Source organism: Diuraphis noxia, unplaced genomic scaffold (assembly GCF_037042655.1).
Source record: "Diuraphis noxia isolate RWA-SAM2 unplaced genomic scaffold, SU_Dnox_SAM2 contig0001, whole genome shotgun sequence".
Lineage (NCBI taxonomy): Eukaryota > Metazoa > Arthropoda > Insecta > Hemiptera > Aphididae > Diuraphis > Diuraphis noxia.
The window spans coordinates 29,865,953-29,893,232 of NW_028301711.1; the positions used below are offsets into that span (position 1 = coordinate 29,865,953).

General features: G+C 25.5%; 1 protein-coding gene across 18 annotated transcripts in view; it reads left to right on the forward strand.

Moving 5' to 3' along the window:
- Nucleotides 1-10,072: 10,072 nt before the first annotated feature.
- Nucleotides 10,073-27,280, forward strand: part of bt (projectin protein bent) — an 83,973-nt gene continuing 66,765 nt past the window's right edge. For 14 of the 18 annotated variants that reach the window (XM_015511508.2, XM_089220044.1, XM_015511510.2 and 11 more), the window contains exons 1-8: nt 10,073-10,220; nt 16,523-16,981; nt 19,459-19,480; nt 19,565-19,727; nt 20,202-20,343; nt 22,196-22,331; nt 22,423-22,629; nt 26,773-27,074. In XM_015511508.2, coding sequence (XP_015366994.2) covers nt 16,669-16,981; nt 19,459-19,480; nt 19,565-19,727; nt 20,202-20,343; nt 22,196-22,331; nt 22,423-22,629; nt 26,773-27,074 — 1,285 coding nt within the window. In that variant the 5' untranslated portion in view covers nt 10,073-10,220; nt 16,523-16,668. The remainder of the gene's footprint in view (nt 10,221-16,522; nt 16,982-19,458; nt 19,481-19,564; nt 19,728-20,201; nt 20,344-22,195; nt 22,332-22,422; nt 22,630-26,772; nt 27,075-27,280) is intronic. The other 4 variants (XM_015511518.2, XM_015511522.2, XM_015511521.2 and 1 more) reach the window with 1 other exon arrangement.

The window sequence follows — 27,280 nt, forward strand, 5'->3', positions numbered from 1 at the left end:
TTCTAAATAATCGGGATAAACAAACTAAAAATTAACGGAAAAACGGGAAATTTTACGTACAATCAGTTTTCGACAAAATCGATTTTGATTTTTGATATAACTTTAAAACGAATGACCATTGATATATGAAATTTTCACCGAATGTTTAAATAAGTACTTATATTCTATCCACCATGAAATTTTTAAAAAAATTTGACTTTTTTTAACTACTATTAAAACAACTTGTAAGACATTTTTATTACATTTTTAAGCTCTTTGACAAAGCGAAATATTTGTATTGATATTTATAGAGAAATAATATCGAAATTTCTTATACAAATATAAATGGCTAAAAAATTCAAAATATTTTTAAATTTCACCATGTATAGAAAATCGTATCAACAATTGCATGAAAATTATAAGTATCCAGTTTTAATTTTCGAGTTCCGCAAAAAAAAATTAAATCATTTATTGTCGAAAATTGGATTTGTATAAAAATCCTTGATTTTCTTTAATTTATTTTTTATTTTTTCTAACACTGAAAATAACTAGGAATTTTATACTAAGTACCGAATAGATTCACTTTTTATCAGAAAAGATTCTGATAAGATGACGGACACAAAAAAAAAATCGTGACACTAAAAATTACTTACACATTAATGTAAAATCAGCGATCAGAATCTATAATATTAGAAAAACCAAGCATTTTATGCAATACCAGTTTTCGGTGAAATAGATTTTATTTTTTAATGGCAATTTACAAGACAATTAACTACCGTAGATACGTTTTTACCAAATATTCATATGAGCTTTTACAATACTCAAAAAAATTATTATCTCAATATTTGGACTCATTTTGTACTATTTATTGATATTTTAAATGTATTTAGAGATTTTCTGCATTTGTGAAATTTCAAAAATATATACAACAATAATTGTTTTTTTTATAAGTGTTTAAATTTATAATTCTTACAAAATCACGAACCTTTTCAAATAAGTTTTATTTAAAATGCATTGAATTATAAACATACGCACTTAAGAATTAAAATAAAATAAATCAATGATGTAAAATTAATCATAAGTTTTTCTTATACCAATTAAAAAATAGTACAGATAAAAACAATCATCTTATACAAATTTCAAATTCATATTTTGATAATTAAACCAATATGGGTTTATGGTATACAGCTCTGGGGGTCAGCAAAACCTACTAAAATCAATATAATACAAATACAGTCCTATCAACCAAAAGCTTTTGGAAAAATCACTAAAGCACCATATTACGTTTCCAATCACACATTCCATCACGACCTCTCCATACCCTTTGTCGCAAATGTAGCTAAAACACACTACAAAATATTCCATTACCACCTCTTAAACCACAGAAACTCACTCATGCATGATATCTCTTCCTTGATTATCTCTGGAAATCCTTCCAAACGGCTAAAGCTCAAGTAGTGTAGAAACTTACTGACAAACTAATTCAATCTTAATATTCGTGTTTTTTTTATTGTACCTAGTACCTTCCTCTATTGGAAGGCTTTTATGCTCTGTTATCTCTATCTCTTTGTTTTATTTTTATTTTTTTATTACTATCTATTACCTAAGTTGTTATTATTGTTTTTTTTTTTTTTTGTAACAAACTGAATAAAACAAAAAACAAAAAAAAATTTGATTAAACTAGATATAGATAAAAAAATAACGATTGTGTAGTTATTTTGTGTTTGTTGTACCTTTTTTCAAATATTTGTCAGGAATAGAAACTTTTCAACACGCTATAATATTTATTTTATTCACTATACACAATATTTTTTAAATTTATTTTAAATTATTTATGCTAAGAATCTAATTTCACTGCTTTAATGTAGGTACGTTAGTATTTATACTTATAAGTTAAAAACTAGTCGTATTATATGAATTATTTTGAAATAATTTTACAATTATTAGTAATTACTTATTATAATATAATTGTATATGATTTGGACAAAAAATAGTTCACCCTATTGTATTATTAATAAATAAATAAATTAAAAACCTACCCATCAATATAAAAATATAATAAACTAGTTATCCTTAGACGTGTGAGGTGACGATATTACCTCTTTCAAAATCGTTTTTCAATTTATTATTAAATTTAAATTCACTATTTAAATTAATCTATTTTAGCTGTGATCCACTCAACGACGAGATACTCTGCATGTCTAAAATATTGCAAAGTGAATCCCCCAGTTTAATTTTATTCTAAGATTTAGATAATGAACAAAACAATTCTTTAACTAAATCATTATCATTTTATCTATTGAATTTTTGAAATTTTACGTAATTTCTCTGTTATTTATTTTTCAATATTACGATCAACCATTTTTGAAACGTTATAAAATAAAGTTTATTAACTTTAAAACCTTAAAATTTTAACAGCCGTTTTTATAAAACATAAACATCAGTCATACTAATGTATATCAATGGCCATATATTTAAAAAAAAAGCATTTAAAATATTTACCTATAAGAAAAGTATTGTATTAAACAATTGTTCGTTCAATATTGATATTATGTGTTAAAAAAAAAAATGTTTTATTCATTCTGATAAAAAATCTAATCTATATAATAATCAATAACACATGACTTTTTGAACAAAGATTTTAAAATATTATGAAACTTTTGAACACGTGACCTACTGAATAGTGACCGGCCATCTATTTTGCGATCTCCTAAAATACAAAAGGGATGGTTTTAAATCTAATGAGTTTGTGTGTAATACTGTGTAGCCGTGTAGGTACCTATATACTATATGTTTATGTACAACTACTTTGTTACAAATAAAAGGTATACACAAAGTGGCGCATTTAATAAAATAAAGACTTACTTGATTTGACTGGTAATTACTATTATTATTACTTTAATTAATAAATTTACGTCTATATTCGTCAAAAATAAATCGGAACACAATTTTGTGTAAGTATGCCTAGATTTGTTGACTTATAGGTTAGGTACCTACATAGTTAGACGTTTACATTTTTTTCAGTCATATTTTTATTATGAACGTTTTTATATTCTTTTCTGGTAGTTCACTGAAGCAGACCGAACTGTCCTGGCATAACGTCAAAAAACCAATGGAAGTAGAAAAAAAATAAGAAAACCTTCTATTTATACGTGGCAAAATGTATTAATAACCTACCACCGCCATATCCCTGCCTTTCCTCTCCGGACTCCGGAGTGTCACATCACGGCTCATTGATAGTAAAAGTGAATATTGACGCTTTTTGAATATTGTCCACTTGCGTCCACCAATAAGTGGACATTTTTTCCCGATTTTTTTGCTTGTTTAATATTTAATAGGTAATCTGCTTTTTATTTCTTATTGAAATGCACGTAGCATTTTTGCCCGGGGATTCAGTTTACACACACGACATTTGAAAATTATAATTGCGAATTCATAGCTAAAAATACGTATAGTTGTATTGAATTACATGGATTGGGACGTGGAATGTTGCCAATTTTCGGTGAGTTAGCCATATTTGTGTAACATATAGAAACATTTATGTTATCGGTTAGTGACATTATTCTATAGATTTGTTAAAAAAAATTTGAATAATATTTAAGTCAGTTTGTAATGTATGTCGGAATTTATAACGAACATTTACAGTTGCAAAGTGGTTAGGTAGGAATTGTTATTTTTCTACTCGAGCCAATTACTGCGTTCATTTCATTTGACAATCAATAATTGAAACATTGATATCCATTATTCATTGTAATTTGTAGCGTACCTATACTTACATCCATCTATAGCGTTTTTCTTTTCTTGATGTTTTTTTCTTATACAAATATATAAAATATAATGGACAATTCTAAAATAAAAAAAATACGATAATGTTAAACCTACCTATAATAATTGTTAGGTAGGTATATAATATACTACACTCATGATCCTATACAACCTATGTATTTAAAAAGTAATTTTATTTATTCAAAGTTTGCTTCATGAGTTTGTTATATTCAGTTTCCAATTGTGCCTTACCTAATCATAATTTATTTAGTTTTCATAGTTTAATTATTATAATTATATTATTGAGCGTACAATATAACTTTTATTGAATTGTGTATGTATGTAAATGGATAAAAATATTTTATTTTTTATAACATTATTTGATATCCTGTGGCCAGAGGCGTTCTCAGGATTTTTCAATGGAGGGGGATGAAAGAAATTGTTACATGATAAGCCATAAGGGTTACCATAAATAGACAAAATATATATCACTAATATGTAAGAAAATAAAGAGCCTTGGGGGAAATCTATCCCCCATACCCCCCCCCCCCCCACCAGTGAGAATGCCATGCCTGTGGCAGAAAATAATGTGTTCAAGTTATTAATATTAATGTAAGTGTATTGTACTGTAGAGAGAGTAATAATGATTTTCTTCTAGCTTAAAGTACCTACACCACAGCTTAATAGATATTAGAAACCTACTATAATATATTATATTGTCTAACGTAAGTAAAGAGGAATAGAGATTGAGAGGGAGCTAGTGGGTGTGTGCAGTGGTGTACGACGGGGTTAGAGTATTATAAGGTTTTAAGTTTGTGCCCCCCCCCCCCACTGAAATTTTTTCCTTTTACAAAAAAATCTTTTTTACCACCATTTTAATACACAGAGTAGATCAATTGTTGGTAATTACTAATTAATTTTTAATAGATATAAAATAAATTGTTAATTTATAATTAATTTTAATTTGTTATGACTAATAATTTAAGAACTGTTTAGCAAAAAATAATGTAAATTACCTATTTACTCATATAAACCCTAACTGAACTAAAATCCTGCATACGTTACTGGTTGTGTCTTGTGTGTGTGTGTGTGTGTGTGAGAGAGAGAGAGAGAGAGATAAAGAGAAAGAAAGAGAGTGAATAGGTACAAAAGAATAATACTTATTACAATTTTAAAACACTATATTGAAATTTAAAAACAGAATATTAAATTAATATTGTTTTAAATTAATAACGTAGGTATTGAATAATTACTTATAACTGGCAAAAACTAACCAAACAACTTTCAACAAATATAAAAAAATGGACTCCATACTTCATGTTATTGTCACGTTTTATGTTTTTCAACCGTATTATAAATATACACAAGATATCAAATTTTAATCCATGACAAAATAAATTAATAATATGGACGTGATGTTTTATATTATTATGTTTTTTTCTTTTCGTGTATTTTTAGATCTTCAGAAATACTACTTATTTTTGTCACCGTACATATACGTTACGTATATATGTATATTGTACAATACAAAAGTATTTTAATAAATGTGTAAATAAAAAGTTAAAAGAGTGAATAAAATATATTACAATTTTATAAACTGTGTAAGCTGTAAGTAATAAAAGCAAACGGTTTTTTTTTCTTACGATTATTGCCTAGGATTTTAATTATATTTTTTTATGTACCAACATGTCAATTAAAATTTAAAATAGAATAATAATATTACATGGTAGTTAAAAATGCGGGAATATTTAGGTTGCTAATTTATAGTTAAACAATAATTTTAATAATAACTTCATACAATTATTTATTTGATAGTCATCTTATAAAACAGATATTATAAACGTTTATGAACTAAATATACTTACTTATGTAATATTTTGAACATTGCATGTAGATTAAGTTCATATTTATGGGAACGAATTCATGTGTTACACAAACCATAAAGCTATAAATGCGTTCTGTAAAAATCGTTAAAATAATATATTAAGTAAGTGTCTATATATTCATAAGAATATCTTTGTGATGTGATTAATTTAGTAAAAGTTAAAATAATACACAATAATTTTATATTATTTATATTTCCTTGTATATTATATGTAAAATAATCACCAGTTTTATATATTATTTCAAAATTTTTAATTATTAAAAGAAATGATAAAATGAACGTAAACATATTATCTTTAAAATAATCACCAGTTTTATATATTATTTCAAAAATTTTAATTATTTAAAGAAATGATAAAATGAACGTAAACATATTATCTTTAAATTAACTTTAGATTTTTATTTATTGATTTAATTTTAAAATATCCCATGACCGGTTGAAAAACAATTGGATGCTAAAATAGCTTTAGGAATCACCGTACTAAAAATAAAAATAAAAGCCAGACTGTAGACCGAGACCTAGCTAGTAGGCAGTCATCTCATCTTGGCGTAACAAAACTTGTCCCTTTATTAAATTTGAAAGCAGTTATGCAATTTTCGTATTTAAAAAACGACTCTCAATGCTAAAACTATTCCTACTTGCTAACATCTGCCGTCTTTTTGCACTTAGCACACTAGTGATAAAACATAAAAAATACCGCTAGTTTCAAAAACTTTGAATAGGTAGTTAATAGATTCGATTTATAAGTTATAACCCATATAGTTGTAATTTAATACATAATAAAATAATATTATGGTCAGTTGAAATTTTGTAACGCAACTCATTTTAATCTCAATTATAATTCTCAAAATCTAAAAAAAAATTTAGATAAACCATAGTATTTTATGCATAATATCTACCTTAGTAGGTAGTTCAAACATTACTAGGTTAATTTTGGGATTTTTATAACCTATATTGTATGATGATGTATCTTAAAAGTTAACATTAATTAATCGAAATTATATTTTAATTTTAGATTTATTTCCAACGGTCAACTCTTCGCATGTATTAATAGATGGGAGTAATTTAAAAGTTCTATAAGGTCTCCGTTCAATAATATCTACACTGTTCGTGTGTGTTATATATTTTAAGGTTAGTTAATTATGGTCCGAAATTTGAATCCCAAAAATGTATTTACACCAAAAATCTATATCGTATATTAATATTCGTTTATACGAGATTTTAAATATTTATATATAGATTATACGAGGTATTATTTTTTAGATATATTTCAATAGATTCATAGTTGATGGATATTAGAGTAAAAGTTAAATCAAATTAAAATTGAATTAATGTTTAACATTTAGTTATAATGAAGTGGATTAATATAATAATCAATATTTTATTCCTAGGTATAAATTTGACTTAATATATATAATTTCAATATATTATGTAAGTAAATAAATTTTTCAGCTATTACAATGATAAAAATATACCTACATAGGTACCTACTTTAAAAATATTTATATATAAAATAAAAATAAATAAGTTACATATCGTGGCATAGCTCATCCCACTCATAAATAAATTGATTTACATATTTAGAGGTATGACATTATATTTCGTTTTGAATTCATGTAATGCCAATATAATCACATCTCGCTATAATATAAAGTTATAGTGATACCTAGGTGGCTAGGTATCATATTTCTTGAAAATGTTACTTTAACACTTCATATTTTATGCGCCCACGCCTTCTGTCTTAATATGTCATGTCAACACGTCTATCTGAATCAGTTGTTAGTAGGATGACCACTCTTTTATATAATATAATATTATGATTCAGGTTATAAGTTCGTATGCTTGTAAATATTTCAGAAAATATAAAAATAAGTACAATATAAATTTTAATTCAATATTAACGTAAAAATTAAATCAGCTATTATATTCTTGATATTCTTCTAAATATTTTATAGTATTTTTCAGTTTAATGTACATTTCACCACAATATACAATATTTATAATTCTCAATTTTAATTAATCTTATATGAAGTAATTGAATAAATACAAAAACGAATTATTATATTCAAATAATCAAACACCTTTGTTGTCTCAAATTAAAATATATGACACGATTAGTCTAATTAAGTCTAACTATACAGTCTATATACATTGTTTTAGTGTACTTAGAACTATAACCCATGCAATTTTAATTGGCCAATTCACTGTTATATTTATAGTAGATTCTAGTTTGATGTCTGAAAAGTTTTTTTTTCTAAATGCCATTTTTATCGTATTTAAATAACTTATACAATTTAAGCTTTTGATAAACGTAAATAAAAAAAATACAATTTTTCTTTTTATTATTTTTTTTTTTGTCGATAAAAATATATACAAATAAAATAATAACTAATTTTATATAATATGAATAATTTAAAGTTAATAAATGTATAGTTAATATTCCACAGTATTTTAGCTTTGCACTTTTAACATAGGTAACGTAAACACAATTATAGTTATACTTTCACATAAGTGAACTATATTGTATTATTGTTTATAACTAAATTATAAGCTATATCACAAGCTGAGGAAATTATTGATCTTCTTTTACGTATAGATACATATTATATATTTTCCCGAAATACATTCACCGAATGCGTGTCAGTCATTTTATGTTAGAATTTAAAATTATTTTTTTATGAATCTCGTATGTGTTGAATCATAGTATTTTTTAAACATTTACAACAGCAATAATTCATTTTAATAAAGTGTATTCTTTTAAGCGTTGAGCACTGAAATTATAATAATACAAGGTTAGTTTTAATGTAACTCTCATTATAGCTTCTATACCTACGGTCGGAAACTGGCGGACCTCGGTCCGAATCCGGACCGCGAAAGACAGAAAACTGGACCGTCAACATATCTTGAAAACTTTTCTGTCTTCATATTATACTATTATAAAAATATAAAGATTTGACAACAATTTTTTCCTATGGCCTTCATTTATTTATTTTTTTTTATCTTCCGGACTCTAAAAGAAATTACTTGCCAACCCCTGCTCTATATTTTACTCAATTTATTTTGAAATATTATTTAAATTAGTACACTTACATTGAATTAGTTTATGTAAAACCTATACAATAGAATAAATTTGTCCACTCTACTTAATATTTTATTGATACGATTATGTATCATTGATTTAAATGTAAATTCAGTTTTTCCAGGGACTCATAATTTTCGTTTAGTAAAACCAATTTTGTATTGTTTTCTATAGTATAAGAGTAATATCTTTTGTATCATCAAATATAAAGTTAGGTACATTATTTGTATTCTGACGTTGACTTTTATTCGATATTTAAATTTTAAAGCGATATATATACAACCATTTTTTAAACCATAACTTTTTATATACTCATAATTCGCATAAAATTTAAGTATTGTAAAAAACTCAACCAAAAGTGATAATGTTCTTAACTTCAAGTTTTATAAAAGTCAATTTACTCTAACACTTGAGCTAACAACACAAGGGTGTTTCTGCTGAGCTCGGATCTGATATTTGTTATATTTCGAGTCGGTCAGAGAGAGAAAATAATAATAGTGCACTGACGTCTGACATCATAATATGTTGTTATTAGAGCTATACATTGCAAATCTTTACGAACCAAGAAAAATTATATTAAGTCAATTTGTTGTTTTTGGATACAGTTTGTAGTTACTTATGTCAACTGTTCTAATTATTTACAAATTTAAAAGATCAATACTTCGAAAATGTTATTATTTATTAATTGTAAATGTTAAATAATAATTATATATATATATATTATATACCATTACTATAAGCATACATATTAAAGATGTACATTTACAAAACAATAGGTATTACATAATATGGTAACACAACCATTTAATAGATCGAATAAATGGTTCATTGTGTTGAAGGCTTCATATAATTAGTTATGTATAACCATAAATAAGTATCTACGCTCTATATTTATTTCGTTATAAATTTGTCTAAAAATCTGTGTTAAAATATTTCCACTATTAAGAGGTTCTTTATTATATTTCGCGTCTGTTTGATAAGAAAAAAAGAAATATATATAATACGAATTCAATTTACCTGTATTGTTACTCTTACTATTGTGTTTTTGGCTCACCGTTATCATTCATTGATGGAAAATTGTCGATTAATTATTTCTTGTTCTCAATCCAAAAGCTGTCTATCAAATCACATTGTTTACGTTAGTTGGTCATTGCGCCTATGTAAATTTGGCTCATCTAATTTATATATAATTTTAAATATACTTATATTTACTAATATATATATAAGCCAATCAACATACGATTGAAAAAATACTATTATTGTATACGGGTTGTCAAATCCAAAATGCTGTCGTCTTAACTATTTAACTAATACTTCTGACGTCAGAAATATGTGTTCTATTCTTTTTTTTATTTTCATATTTGTGGCCGCATCACGTTTCTCTCGATAGATTCACATGCTAAAAATATCTCTCGAGGAAGAACTAAGGAATGGACGTTGTTAGTGCTCGCTGAGTTGTGGTCATGTGCTGTGTTAAGTGATTTTTTTTATAATGGAGCAACTTATTCGAAGGTGAGTTTATACTGTTTTATATTTATTTAAGGATTTATTAAAACATTATTAGTTTATCATGTTATTTAAAACACCGACTATTATTTAAATTTATTAAAATTTAATTTAAATTAAAATTATTACACGATTTATGTAATATTAAATTATATTTTATTAATAAGAACACTCGTGGTCTAAAATATATTTTTTTATATAAAATAAAATCACATTTTATTTTTAAATTAATTTTTTTAAATTTAAGCATGCATTTTTTAGTCTAAAAATGATTTTTAATTTTACACTTATTTGATTGCCAATACCTTAATTTTATTTTATGGAAGTAACTTATTATATTATTTTGAATATTTTTTTCACTGGATAATGAATAGTAAATTCAAAAATATTATTGTTATATCAGTAGGTAATTACATGTTTACACTAGTATATGGAAATATATCTAGTTTTATTTTAATTAATTTGTAAATAAGCGATCAAGTCGTTTATCAAATACTTTAGTCAATGTATTTTCTGAGTGCCTACTTATAAGAATGTTATACTGTAGGTACCTAAGCCAGTAACATTCAACATTTAAAAATAATAATGTTAGACAAAAACAAAATTAAATTATTATGAAACATGTTTGAATATAAACCTTTAGTACTCTTTTATATTCAATACCACAACATACCTCCATGATGAATAATTTTTACAATAATTAATTGACACAATATACATTCAAACCAAAACCAAAGTCAGATATTCACTGTTGTTTTTTATTATTATTATTATGTTATAATACTTTTCTTAAAGGCAATAATTTTTCATTTTTGAATTATAAAAAAATTATATAGGTAATAAAATCAACAGCAAGTCCAATGTCAAATAAATTTATTTAAATGTTATAGTGATCCTTCGCAAGTAGGTACTCACTCAGTTTATCAGTGATTGAGTACGATCCAATCATAAAATATGTTTGGGAGATTAATAGCGATATTATCAATTTTAATTAATAGCGTAATCACATTGAGTGTAAGATTGCATAAAATAAGATATTTTGGACAGTGTCCACGCCCTAAATTAGTGTAAATATTATTAGTCATCTTTATTTTTATGTCCACTCGCGCCATATTGGTTTTGGTCCAATTCCCACAAGTAGACGTTCTATTTTAAATAAATCTAGTGACACTCAACAAATTCAAATATTTTATTTCAAAAATCCACACCAGTGCTTAAAATTTTATGTATTTAATAGTCTGATTACCATCATGATTTTCCAAGGACCATGTTAAATAGGTAAAAATCTATTACTAAAATCAATGTTGTATTTATTTTTCTAATTTTAAATGATTATTTTTGTGTATTTCAAGTATTTTCATTAGACTTGATTTGCATTTGAAATGCATGAAAAAAATATATTGATAATATTCTGATAAGATAATTGTATTTAATTATTATACGAATGACATAAATTAGTTACCTACATACTGCACACATGAACACACACAACAATAAAACATATGTGCCCATAAGTTTATCGTATTATGAATACCTATTATACAACACATACCTAAGTAACTACAGAACTGGTTACCTATATGTATTTTTATTTAAATAAAATAAATATTTTGAAAACTTATTACAGTTTACATAATTTGTGATAATTTATTATTTTTCTTACTGATTATGTATTAATTATAAATTATTGTGTTATATATCTTATATATCAAAGATCGTAAATATTTTTTGAATATATGGCGTACCTTGGTATTATAAATTTCAAAATTTTTAATACATCATAAAATTAAGAAACTTAAAATAGAATACACATTGTAATTTTTAATCTAAAATATAAAAATACAAATATAGACATAGGTTTTTAATTTGATAGAAACTTAGGTGAAATATTATGTAAATTTGACCTACCTCAAAATTGAATCTGTTTGTGAAAATTTGATAAATGTTTAAATAACATGTCTTTTTTGTTACATATTTTTGACATGAATAAATCGATTAATTTATGAAATTTTTCTTTTTTTAAATCCAACTTATTATTAGGAAACAATCATTATTATAATATTATTCAAAATAATAATAAACATTATGTATTTATGCAATTAAATTAGGCACATACAAGCACTGCACAAAACACAGCCATAATCATAAAAATTATATTTTTAGCAACATTATTTTCTTTTACATTACCAATGTAAACATAAATTAAAATTAATTATTTTCATAGAATCTGAAAAATAAAGTAATATATATCGCTTAATATATTTTTAAATACGGCGATAATTGTTTATAGATATAATTAAATAATTTATAAGCAGTAAACTTATTATTTGAGTTTTATTTTATGCAATTTTAATTATTGTGTATAATGAAAAAACTATGGAACAAAATAATTTATGCATTTCGTGCGTTAAGTAATTTTTAAATTCTTAAATTTGATTTACCTATATGATAATTATAGTAAAAATTTAAAAGTTATCATTGCGTTTTTTAGAAATCGAATATAAAAACATATATTTTAATACTAATTAAATGAATGTGTTTACTCTATAAAACATGATTTTGATTTCATTCAAAGAAAATTATACACTTTATTTTGTATAACTAACATTACATAGTTGTAATATTTTTTAATTCAAAAAAGATTAGGTTATGTTTCTTATTTCATTACTATTTATTAATAACCATATGATTATAATATTATTATGAATTAGTATGAATTATTAGTTTATAAACAACGCTAAAAATACCTTATTATTTACTAATATTAAATTTCTAAATTTATGTAGATTCATGAATAAATTAGATATTATGGTATGTATCTGTAATTAACAGTCTTCAGCTACTTATGCTGTTAAAATATTATTAAATAGTTGTACAACAATATTGGTAGGTATAGCTAATTGACAAGTTTCATAAATTGCCTTCGTATAATTGTATTGCGGTGTTTAACTGACTTGATATTTTAAATTAATTAGTTAGGATCATACCACACATAGACTCGGCACTAATATGTTATAATAATGGTACATTTTTTCTTCTAATAATATGTTTGAAATTATTCAATGTATATTTTGGATGAAAGATTTTGTATAAACGTCACTCAGAATAAAGTATACTACAAATTTTTATTGACATTTGTTATAGGTACTGTTCAGTATATTGTATAATGTAGCATTGTACAGCTTGTCCGAAATGCTAATTATAGTGTACATATTTTCTAATATTAACCTTTACTCTGAGCCAGCTTAATGAAGTGAATGGTATACATAAAATGTTTGAAGCTTCTCTATATTGTTGTTCATAGTCAAGTAGCAACCAATAAAACAAATAAATTTCGACAACCACTGAATATATTAATATATTATGTAATTTAAGTTTAAAACCATTAAATAATACGTCGATACAAATTCCAATATAAAAATTCTAACAATACATTTATAATAAAACAATTGTAAGTGTTGACTAGGTAGGTATCGTTAAACACGATTTGCCTTTGATACTATTTTGAAACTAAATTCTGATTTCAAACGAACAGGTCCTAAGCCAACATGATACAAATTATAGTGTTTTAAAAAGCTTGAGATATTCATAGAATATAGTCTTATTCTTTACAATTTGTCAATCAGACATACGATTTTTATGTTATGAACATTTATGAGTACCCATATTATTTTTAACTAATTTTTATAGCAATGTTTATAATAGGTATTCTATTCAGTGTTTTGCACTTATAATCAGGTTTCGGGTGTTCAAAGAAAATTCTAGCTATGTTCAAATGCAAATCCCCGATTTGATTGAATATAAAATATGGGAAACATGTATGAATTTAATAACATAAAATATATAATTATTAATTGTAATATACTATAGTATAAATTATAATAATATACCAACTAATTTTCAATGAAAGTTGTATACGTTCCAAGATAATAAATAATAATGATTATGATCTATGTCTGACGAGCCAGATAATTTTTGGAATAAAATCGAATCAGGTACATTACATATTTTAACAAATATGAATTTCACCTATTTGTTAGAATTAAATTTTCGTAAATGTATGCATTAAATAGGTTAGTATAGTTATATTTGGACAGTGTTCTATTTAATGTACTGGTACACGTATCTAAAATTCATGTTTTTGCTGTGTTATACTTACACATTTATATTAATTTCTTTTAAACATACAAACGAGTTATTTATCTTCCCCATTGGCCATTTTCCCACTTTATTTACTATTTTTCGCTAATTATTATCGTTAGATGTTTTATCTAAATAAAACATATTTTTTACAAGACATGTAGGTTCTAGATTCGTGTATGTATATGTTACATATAACCAAATCTGATAAATATCATTTCAAATCAAAATGTTTAATTTAGAACCATGGGTATCGCACATATTTATCTATTATAACAGCATACTAAAATATTTTGCCAAAAAAAGCATCACACTCAAAAAATTGAGTTCCACAATGAATCGAATAAAAAAAGTTGTTTTATTTAGGTATTTGATATTCAAAACTATTTTTTTAACATCTGATACTAATAAGCATTTTAGTTTATTAATGAAGTGTGGCTATTTTTATTTAAAAAAAATTAAAATGTTATAGTATTTTATTCTTCAGTTAAGTACCCCTTCTACTCATCCTTTTTCAATTAAATTTCGACTGTTATACCTACCGTAATATATATTATATTATGATATATATATATAATTATGTTCGAGGACAAGATATATTTCTAAAAATGTGATTCCTCAACATAAATTTGTGTAAAAATAGTTTACTACCCATATCTATTTTATGTTTAAAAAGAGATGTATAAAATATATACACTTAGAGAATAATAAACATTTGTATACGTTGAAAGATTGTATATATTATCCTATATAGTAGGTATCAAACATCATGATACCATGATGTTTAACACTTTATACAATGCAACATGTTAATTTTACGCCTCTATGAATGTATACGGAGATGCACGAGCCATGAGTAAAATTATTATGCAACGCTATGAATATATATTTATTTAATACAATTTTGTGTAATCATCATCGGTTATACATTCGTAATAAAAATATGTGATTGAATTGTGTGTATGTTTTTGGTTTTATGCATAAATTAATTTTAGAATGAAATCAAGGATATTTCTTGGATTTTGAATTTCCATATAAAATATTTTCTGGCATGAAATTTAATAATTGAAATTTGTTTTCGTTAAACTTTACATTATATGTTTAATACATGTATAATGTATGTCATAATGTAGTGTACCTGATATACTTTTGCTCTTGCAGTGTTAATATTGTGTATAACCAAATATTTAAAAATTATAAAATTATTATACATAACTTTTTTTGTAATACCAATTATTATTATATTTATATAATAATATATTTATATATTATACCTATTAGTCTCTCTGTAGTCTGCACACATATTATACACGATAGTAGATAATAATAATTATAAATATAAATATATTCCTATGTGAATAGATTAAACATTATATGTTTATTACTACACTATATTAAATCAATAATAATCAATTTATTTGTGTTTAATCAATATGTTTTAACGTAATATATTATGAAAGGAATGTCTTTTTTTTAAAGAGAATTGAGAATCATTTGTGTGAAAAAATCAAAAAAGAGTTGTATAATATAATAAATTAATAACTAGATTTTTGATCTTTTATTATTGTTTAAATATTTGACCAATTCTAATACTTTAAAAAGTTATGAAAATTCAATTCCACCAATAATTAATTCCACAAAACTTAAATGACGTCTTAGCAAAGAATAATATATAAATACAAAACACGCACCTCCTATTAGGTTAACCACTCATTAATTATTCTAATTGTGTTTAGTATACCTAATAATGTATTAGAAACAGCATATTATACAAGTAATTTTTTGTAGTTTGTAGTTCAAATGTATTATAATGATAAATTAAGTTTTATTATGTGTAGGTATATGATGTATATATTACACATTTACACGTTATGATTAACATTCAATTTACATATACTCTTCTAATTATAAATAACAGTACCTATTAGGAAATTATTTGATTTATGATTAAAAATGATACTTGATAAAAATTAAAATAGTTCAGTATAAGGATTATAATTATATAATATCTACTAAACTTTTAATTAAAAAAATATTTAACTAAACAAATTATGATTATATCAATTTCCAATTACTTTGAGTTCTTCATTAATTTATTATAACGTAATACCTACACATAATATTAATTATATTTAACACATAACAATTTATATGTTGATTTTTTTCAGAATAATATTATGCAGAATTCCCCATAAAGGACGAAGGATGTTATTGAATTGTTAAATAGGCAAATAAAGTCCCTCCACACTAGAGCACACAGGACTACAGTATTATTTTTCGCCATTGAGCACTATTCGGCTTGCACATTATAACGATGGGCGTAGCCGAAGATTTCGCTCCTAGCTTCACGCAGAAGCCACAATTGCGACAGGAAGATGAAGGCAACCGATTGATATTTGAATGCCGACTGTTGGGATGTCCCAAACCGGAAATTACATGGTTCCGGGGTGAGACACAGCTGGCCGAAGACCATAGGACCGTAATGAAAATCCAGGCAGTGGCTACCAACACGTATGTTGTTATCCTCGAGCTGGATGATGTGGTCGAAATGGATGCTGGCCTTTATAAGGTTAAAGCAAAAAATAAAATGGGTGAAGTGGCAGCATCAATCAATTTGAATTTCAGCCGTGAGTAACGCAACAATATTGTTATTATTTGTTTGTTTATTATATCTTTAATATTGACTTGCATCTTCAGTATATTTGAGTATAAAAATAGGTATAATATAATTTTAAATACGACATACTTGAGAGCTTGCATTTTCTCGTGTAAAAGGATAAGTCGTTGTGGTAAAAACAGTGTAGTAGATAGCATTTTGGCATGAACTCATTTTTTTTTCTAAATGTGTGAAATGTTCACACGGATCCTCTTAAATTATAAATAAGTATTATTTTTAATTTGATGAAGAAAAATAAATGCCTAAGTAATATATGCATCTAAATTAGAATTTTTAGTTTTTATTATTGCTATATAAATTTTGAATTTCCTTTTTCATTTTAAAATGTTCATAGTTATTAATAAGATTTACATTTATTGCAAAATAGTTAAAACATATTTGAAATTCTGAATGTTTTATTTTTAAATGTAGGTAGGTATGTTAAAATATATATAATGTGTAGGTAACCATATAATTAATAATAAGTACTTTTGGCTGTATTATTTATCCAATTTTGTAAAATGTATGTACCTATCTATACAATAATCAATATTACGATACTTTTATGAAACTTAAAAACAATTATTCATTTAGATTTAGGTTATGTGGTTAGTATAGATCCTCAATGGATTGAAAAAAAATAATTATCGAACACTGAAGTGCAGATATTTCAAGTTTCAATTCATACTGTTTTTAGATTATAGAGTTTTTACTTTTTAAATATGGTTATTATTTTAAAAAAAGGTATTAAAGTAAATACTTTAAAAAAATCTTAAGTTTATGTGTATATCATAATAGGGATATCAGTCTTAATATTATGTAATAAAATTACGAGTTCACCACACAGATGTTTTTATTCGAATTTTAACTATTGTGATGTATCTAATACTTATTAGTTATAAATTTATAATACATCTTTCTTTTTTTAATTGTTTAAGTATTTCGATTTTTTTTCCTCAAGCGTTTTATTTAAAGGTATACTTTTTATATAAATTCTCATAATTATCTCAATTTTTATTGAATTTTATAAAGAAAAGTAATAATTTACAGTTGTGTGGGTTAAACACTTAAGTGGGTTAAAAGTTCTACAGACACTTTATAAAAAAATATCACCTTCAGATATTATAACTAAAAATAATGCCCAAATTCAATTTGCGTTATTAATTAATACTTAAACATAACAATTGATTATATTTTATAAAAAATTGCCTTTCTATCTTATCGAGTTCGTTAACATTTATGATGTTGGCACTATGTCTATGTAAAAATACATAGTGATCCAGTGAGAACAGTTGAGTGGGTTAAATTTGGCAATAAACTCGCATTCCCCTAAATATAGATAAAGAGTTCTGTCACCAAACGTTTCTACTAATGAGACTTGCATTTAAAACTACTTTGCTAAAAAATTTGTATAGGAACAACATAACAATTCGAATCTTTTCATTTCAATTTTTTTATGAGAGTGTAGGTACGTTAATGATTTATTTTATCCATACTTATTCGAAATAGGTACCTACTTACCAAATTATAATAACTATTTATGATATCATGGTAATTTCTTTATGTGTGAAAATTAGCATGATTTAACCTTAGTTACGTATGTTAGCAAATAATTTTAAGGTATTTCATTTATTTGTAAGTTGTAAAAACAATAATAGTTGAAACTCATTTTCATTTAGCTGTAGGTAAACAAAATATTAAAAATTTAAATATTGAATACCTACGATAAAATATCTGTTTGACTTTATGTTATTTTATCATTCGACAAAATATTTTATTATGCATTAAAAAATAGATAGTGATATTAAAACTGGAAAAATTTTTATTCGTATTACTGTTACTATAATACCATAATGTATTGAGGTAATGCCCTAAAAAACCTACGACGGAGTGTTAAATTATATGGTTAATCTATTAGTAGGTACCTACCCACCCAATATAAATTATATATACTGAATTTTCTTTCAGTATTATATGGATATTAATTGATTATTTTTGAAAAATATTTAGCTTGATAAAATATAAAAGTTTCATAAAATGTTCTATAGGTATAAAAATTATATAAATTTAATAAAAATATACATTTATGTAAAAAACGTTGCAATATTATTTTATGGTGATTTCTCACATTATTTTTGACATTTTTAGGAAATATTAAGAAATGTATAAAAATTATTTTAATTCAACTAGAATCTATGAAAATCTATAGTACCTAGGTATACCTAACTATCTAATTACAACTGCAGTTATATATTTTTATTTTTACCTACATTATAATAACGAATTAGACACTCAATAATGAAATAGGAACTTAGTTTTGATTTACGAGTATGTGCATATAAACATATTATTATGTCAGTTTTATAAAATATTATTACTTATTATATAATATATTTTATATTTTGTTAGTTTTATTAATAAAATTACTTAATTCATTTTTTTTTTCAGCGGTTGACGAACCGCATGAAAAGTAAGTTATCTTCTTTATCATAATATCTTTATTTTACAAAAACTATAAATATTTACTATTAAAATTTAAAATTTTTTACCGTAGACAAATTGATGGATTGGCCCCAACATTTTCAAAAAAGCCGTCTATCAAACAGGAAGATGATGGTAAGAGGCTTTTATTTGAGTGCATTATTCAAGCTGATCCAAAACCAACAATCGCATGGATTCACGCTGGAAAACCAGTGATAGATTCTCCTAGACATAAGGTGTGGATATAATAATTATCAAAAAAAAAAAAAAAGTTTACTATATCTATCGATATATTGGAAATATAATCAACAATCTTTGGTAGAATTTTTTTATATTTATATTTTTCAAATGTATTACTATAATGTTAGGTATTTTAATATTTAGGTATAGAAAATGTAGGTATCCTATGTAGAAATTGTCCATTATCATTAATAATAAAAATAAGATAGTTCCAATAATTTAACTTTTATGAATACTTACTCCAAAGCAATCACTCATAAATCATAATGTATTAATTACCAACTATCAGGATAAACTTTTGATCTATGTAGATACTTATACTATTTTATTTATTTTATTTTAATTTAATTTATTTTTGATTTAAAAAATTAAAAGTTTAAAAATTTAAGCCATTCGAATCTCTTTGATTTATTTTAACTAAATTAACAACTATAGATTTTTCAGAGCCATTTTTCATATTTTTTTTACAGCAATATGTAGATAAAGATGGACATTCCTATTTAGCAACTCTAGAAATAAGAAACGTCACTGTTGAAGATGCTGGAAAATATAAAGTTACAGCAAAAAATGAATTGGGTGAAAGTAACGCAACAATTAGTCTTAATTTTGACAGTAAGTATCAGCAATGTTGTTTAACTATATATTATATATACACCAAAACTTATATTTATGGATTAAGTATTTGATTGATCATAATTACACATTAAAGAATTTGGCTTTCTTGCTTGTTTATTGTAGAGCTAATAATATTTATAAAAATTAAGTTCAAAAAATACATTTTAAACTAAATTAACTTAATTTAACCATTAAAATATGTCGTTAATATGTAGTAGTAAAAGTATTTTGTATGGGCGATGCAATAAAGAATTAGATTATTCAAATGCAATTGGGTTCAGTAGTCTTTTGAAACACTGTGTGATATGAATGAATTTTTCAGTGAGTTTAGTTGAATATTGTATATATTTAATATTGTACCATATAATTATTACAATTTTTGTTGTAATATTGATTTTTGTGCGTCTGTTTTTGTGATATACATAGTGCTATGTGGAAGGAATTGGTTTTTTTTAATGAAATCATGAATTTTATGATAATATGATAATTTTTCATTTTGATGGGTTCATTTAAAAACTCAAATACAATATATTTTGGACTTTAATTATTCTAAAACACTTAGAACAAGCTGAATTATTTTGGAATTTAAACTTTTTAAATAGTTAGGACAATTAATCATTTTCATAAAGTTATTTTGGTAGCAAGGTACTTAGTAACTCAATAAAATTATACATTTTAATTTATACAAGTGTTTATGGGTACAAAAATGTATGTTTAGTGAGTGAATACATGAAACCACAATTAATTGTATTTTCATTAAGCTAATTATGTTTAATCTTGTTGGACGACTGCTAAATAATAAATAGGTAGGTTGGTAAATTACATTGTATAGTATAACATCTTACAATGAGAAATAGAGAGAATATAGATATTAAGATTATAATAGTTATTTATCTTTTGATACGTTCAGGAATCAGTAATTTAGAAGAGGATCGTGTTTGCCATTACTTTTTGGTTTAATTAATTTAATAACTGTTAAACAAAGGTATTAAATATTGTCTACATACAGATATAATAATAATATTTAACATTTCTAACACCCTAGGGTATAATTTAAGTTTATAGTTAACATAAAAGTAGGTAACTAAAATATCAGTAAACCGAAATTATAATTACAATATTATGTTTTCTTCTCAGATACCTAATTGTTATTAATTTCAAATCTTTTTTTGCATAATATATTTATCTTGTTTTAAATGATAAAAATTGTTGTTGCCTTATTGAATCTCGAGCTATTTAGAATCCACCCCGATAGTACAGATATGCTTAATATAATAATTATAAAATTGTTGATTGAATTAAAAAATATATACGTTTATTTTCAAAAATACAGTATTATTTTAAAATACTTAAAATTTTAATTAAAAAATTTTTGGGTTTTGAATTGAATGCTTATCAAAATGAAAGCTATAATTAAAACTTATTATTACTCTAATACATTAGCTTTGTAACATATGCAGTAGTATTTAATAACGTGTGAGTTCACTATTTTCAATATTCTAAAATGTATAATATGTAAATTACGTATGAATATGTACATAAGTATAAAATATATTTATTGGTAATCAGTTAAAAAAATGCGCGGTTTATGATCCCACATATCACCCACATAAAATTATATAACTATTTATAAGCTATGTTAGGTTATTCGTTTTAAGGTGGTCTCATTGCAATATAGTATAAGTGCAATTTATGTTTATTATAAGATTTTTTTGTGTAAATGTTATGGTTGTATGTTATACAGTGATGTATACATATAAATGACATATATATAGTTAGGTATTATGATTACGTGTACACTGTGGTAAACAGTGGTGAACTGTAGGTTTTCAGTAAGTTTTAACTTTAGGTGACGAAGCACCTGTTCCTGAAGATGGGATAAAGCCCACATTTACCGAAAGGCCCATAATTACACAGACTGAAGATAGTAGAAACGTTATAATAGAATGTCGTCTAGTGGGAGATCCAAAACCAACGGTCCAGTGGTAAGTACAAATATATTTTTGTTTTTGTTCATTATCGTATCAATGATATTTATTTTATTAGATTATTCGATTTGTCGTGTTTCTACTATAGGTACCATGGTAAAAATATTGTGAAGGGTAGTAAGTATTCCTCGTCATTAAATATAGATCAAAAACTGTATTACTTGGCAAAACTGGAAATAGCAAATACAGAAGAAGCGGATAGTGGAGAATACAGAGCCGAGGCAATCAATATCCATGGCAAATGTGTCGCTAATGTAAATTTGAATTTAAAAGATGACAATAAGGGCCATCTTAAGTAAGTAAAATATCTTTAAAAAAAAACTATTATTTGGTAGAAATAAAAATAGGCTTAAAAAATTTAAAATAAAAATGACAATTATATAATATGTATGTCGTATTATTTGACTTCATCGTTTATTATTTAACATATTAACGGGCTTGTGCCCAGGTAAAAAGGGTACATATAACATAATAATATATCAATAATATATTCAATATAACAAATCATTGAAGACAGTTATTAGATAGCAATAATAAACTAAATTAACTCATATACTGAGGAAGTGAGGGTCCTCGTTAGCTGTTTTCATCGTGCGATTTATAGGTTCATTAGACATATAATTATTTGAACAGAGAGGGGCATTAAATGGAATAGAATTGCGAGTAAAACGTGAAGGCACTCTAAAATTAACTAGCGAGAGAAGTGTTGGAGTGTTGATATCCGAAGAAATAAGTTTAGTGAGGAAGGAAGTGTTTTGAGAATATCGATGGTCAGCTAATGTAGATAGGTTGAGTTTAGATAAGACAGGGAAATAATCATGTGGAAGGCAAGGAATTTTCAAAGAGTAACTTGCATAATTGAGGAATTTCTTTTGGACGCCTTCAAGTTGACGACACAAATCACTACAATGCGGATCCCAAACCACTGAATCATATTCAAGAATTGGTCGGACGAGAGCAAAAAAAGAGATTTGAGCGAGTTAGTAAATTTAAATTCACTTGAAACTCTTCTAATGAACTCAAGTAGCTTATAGACTTGACATGTAATGCTAGTTATATGTGAGTGTGGAGAAAGGGAAGGCATGTATATAAAGCCCAAGTGACGTTTAGAATCAACAGAAGAAACTCCAACTCCATTTATTAAGTAGGTAATGGTCATAGAAGACCGAGTTCTAGTGAAGGACATCGAACGGCATTTAACAATATTGATAGTCCGGCCTAGGGATTTACTCCACGTGAAAAATCTGTCAAGATCACTTTGGAGAAGTGAACAATCTTCTGTGGTATTAATAATCTTGTACAATTTCATGTCATCTATGAAACATAGTAGACAGCTGTGGTGTAGTACAGATTTAGCATTACTGACGGAAAGGGAAAAGAGTAATGGTGAGAGATGACCTTCTTGGGGCACACCCGAAGTGGTGATAAAGGGTTCAGACCTTGCATCAAATAGCTTCACCCACTGAAACCTATGTGTTAAGAAAAATTCAAACCAAGACAGAAGAGCCTCACCAAAACCACAGGATCAAAGTACATGAAGGAGAACTTTGTGATTAACAGAATCAAATGCCTTAGAAAAATTGGTGTATATAACATCAACCTGAGCACCATCATTGAAAGAACTAAATATATAATTACACAAAGTGATGTTACAAGTCACAGTAGACCGTCCCGGGCGAATACCATGTTGATCATCAACGTGTACTGAACGGTTTACAGATTTTAATGTCATTTAAAACCAGGGCCTCAAATATTTTCGATATGTGGCTAATTATAGAAATAGGCCTATAATTTTCAATTTCAGAAGAGTTATTAGATTTTGGAATAGGTGTTAGTGAACTGATCTTCCAGATATCAGGAAATATCCCTTGGTCAAGAAATAAGTGGAAGAGAACCCAAAGTGGCAAGGAAATAACATGTCTTAGGTTGCATAAAAAGTCACCTGTTATATTATCGAAGCCTATTGACGAGACGTTGTGAAGGCAGGTTAGTTTATGGAACACATCGATTTGGGTGAAGCTAGAGTTGATTAATAGATCGAAACATAGTATGTATAAATTGCAGGAGTCAACATTAATTGAGGATTTAGTGTATACTGAACTGAAATGGATAGAAAATAATTTGACAGACTCTTGATCTGAGGAGCTAAGCGCACCATTCAAGGATAGAGATTTGGAGAAATAATTATCTGAGCGATTTTTATGAATAAAATCCCAGAATTTGTTAGGATCCTCAATTTGAGAGTTGTTTGTTTGCTTTATAAAAGCTCTATAACATTGCCTAGATAAATATTTACATTTAGCATGAGTAAGGGAATAAGCTGTGTAATCAAGAGGGTCAAATGAAGACTTAAAAATGGATTAAAGTTTATTCTTATAGCGAATTAGATTAATTAGTTCTTTAGAGACCCAAGAAAGAAAATTAGATTCCCTGTAGTTAACTTTAGGAACAAATCTCAATACTGATGTATGCATGGCATCCATAAATAAGTTAATTGATGAATTAACGTTACGGATGGAGAAGGTTGCCTGCCAATCAAAAGAACCAAGGAAAGAAGATATCAGTAGATAGTTAGCTTTGTGATATTCCATGTGTTTATATGTGCTTATATGCAACAAACCATACCTAGTTTAAATTATAAATTATGAACACTCAATAATGCATTTATAATGGACTATTTTAATGTTTGAAAAGCATCAAATATTACTTTCGAATACATTTTTGATCAATATTTCTATGGAAATTTCTGTAATACTCATTTTATATTACAATACAATCACAAAAAATGACATTTTTTTGATTAAATATATTATTGTGGACAAATTACAAATAACAATTAAGCCAGGAAAATTTTACAGGCAAAAACTACTTCAAGTATTTTATATACTATATTTTTATTAAGTATTTTATGTCTTAATTATATATATATATATATTAGATATATTTATCAGAAAAAGTTTTACAACCATATTTTTTCGAAATCTTTAAAATCCACTTTCCTTCATTTTGTTTTTTTTCAGCCTATCTAACTTTGAAATAATTTAATTTTCATATTCATACTATTATTTAATAGTAATACAACTGTTGTCCAATGATAAACAATGATCGAGCTCATTTTTTTATGTGCCTCTTAATATTTTTATAATACCTACATAACTTAAGTCAAAATATATGTAAATAACTAGATGATATTAAATAAAAGTATTTATTATTAAAAATAATAATCTTCTCTTGGGTTTCTGACTCTCCAAGATCAAAAATCTTCACCACCACCGTTTAAGTCTTCACTCTTTCCCTACCTTGAATAGTTTCCTTCCAATGTTCTACGTCCAGAGTCCTCAAGTCCTGGATTATCACTCTATGGCTGTACTCACTACCTTTGATTCCCCTTTTCGCATAATATATCTAAACTATTGTAGTATTTTGAACTTATTGTTTAATTGGTTACTTTGGGACATTACGTAATTTCTTGGATTTTGGTGTTGGTTCTTCTCGACCAGCACCCCAATACGCCATCGTAGAAGGCAGAACGCACCGCAAATCTCTTATAGTATCTTATCCTCAAAACAGAGTAACTTTTCTCCATTTGCTCTGTTATCGTCCTCATTTATACATCATTCAATATAATTACAGCATAATGCAATAATAAGGTTTCTTTTGCTTTTTCTCTTTGTAAATTAAGTTTACCATTTCTACTCTCCAATCATTATTACACTTGATACTATACTTTATAACTCATAGGTATTTGAATTGGTCTACTTTTTCAAAAACTAATCCTTTATCAGCAAAAATATCATGGTCGACGGTCGTTTCCCAATAATTACATCACTTTTGTTTTTCTCCATAAACTACTAGGTTCACTGTTTTTGCTTTATCAATTAAAAGGTTGTGTTTTTCACTTCAATTTCTTTGCTGTCATCAATTATATTTAAGTCATCCGTAAACTCATCCAACTTTGATACAACGATCTCTAATTCACACATTATATTCTGTTATATACATCTTATCATCTTTCGCAATGATATATTAAATAGCAAAGACGAGAGTTCATCGCTCTATTTTAGACTATGATAAAATGTTCCAAGTTATTTTTTTCAATATACACTTTTAAGAATATAAACAAAATAAAATAAATTTAATGAGGCATAAGTAGGTAACTTAATTCTAGAGACTATACAACTTTTAGAGAGGCGCTGCCCTCGGCTTTCCAGTATTTGCACCTACGAACTTTGGCCAAATAGATATTGTTTGTAAAATATTAGTGTTTTGGCAATACTTGATTTTTATATTTAATTTTTCGTTTTTAATCAAATAAGTAAAAAATTATAACTTTCATTGTTTTTATTTATCAATTTACTTTATTATATTATATAAAGTATACAACATTTTAATGCACAATAAATAATTAACATTGATTTCATCGATTTTATATTTTTAGAATACCAGAAGGAAAGCAACCAAGGTTTCCTAAGAAACCAGTGATACACCAAGAGGGGGATGTTTTGGTTATGGAATGTGAGCTGGAAGCTAATCCTATTCCAGAAATAAACTGGTATCAAGCATCCAAACTCATATTAGATACAGGACGGATTAGAATGTCAAAAAAGACAACTGGAAAAGACATGTATTTACTTAGATTAGAAATTACAAATCCTACCAAAGAGGATGGTGGAAATTATCGTTGTAATGCTTGTAATATATTTGGTGAAAGCAATGCAAACATATCATTGAATTTCCAAGGTATACCCAAACAAAAATATTAATATAATACAACCTTGTACACAATTGAGCCCTATATTTCCATTACAACCGCGCATGTTAAATACCAGTAATAAATCAATGTGAATAATAATAATATTGTAACAAACAAAACTAAAGTGTGGGTGTTAATATTAATAATAAATAATTATTAATAATTTATATTTATGCATATATATTTTTGAAAT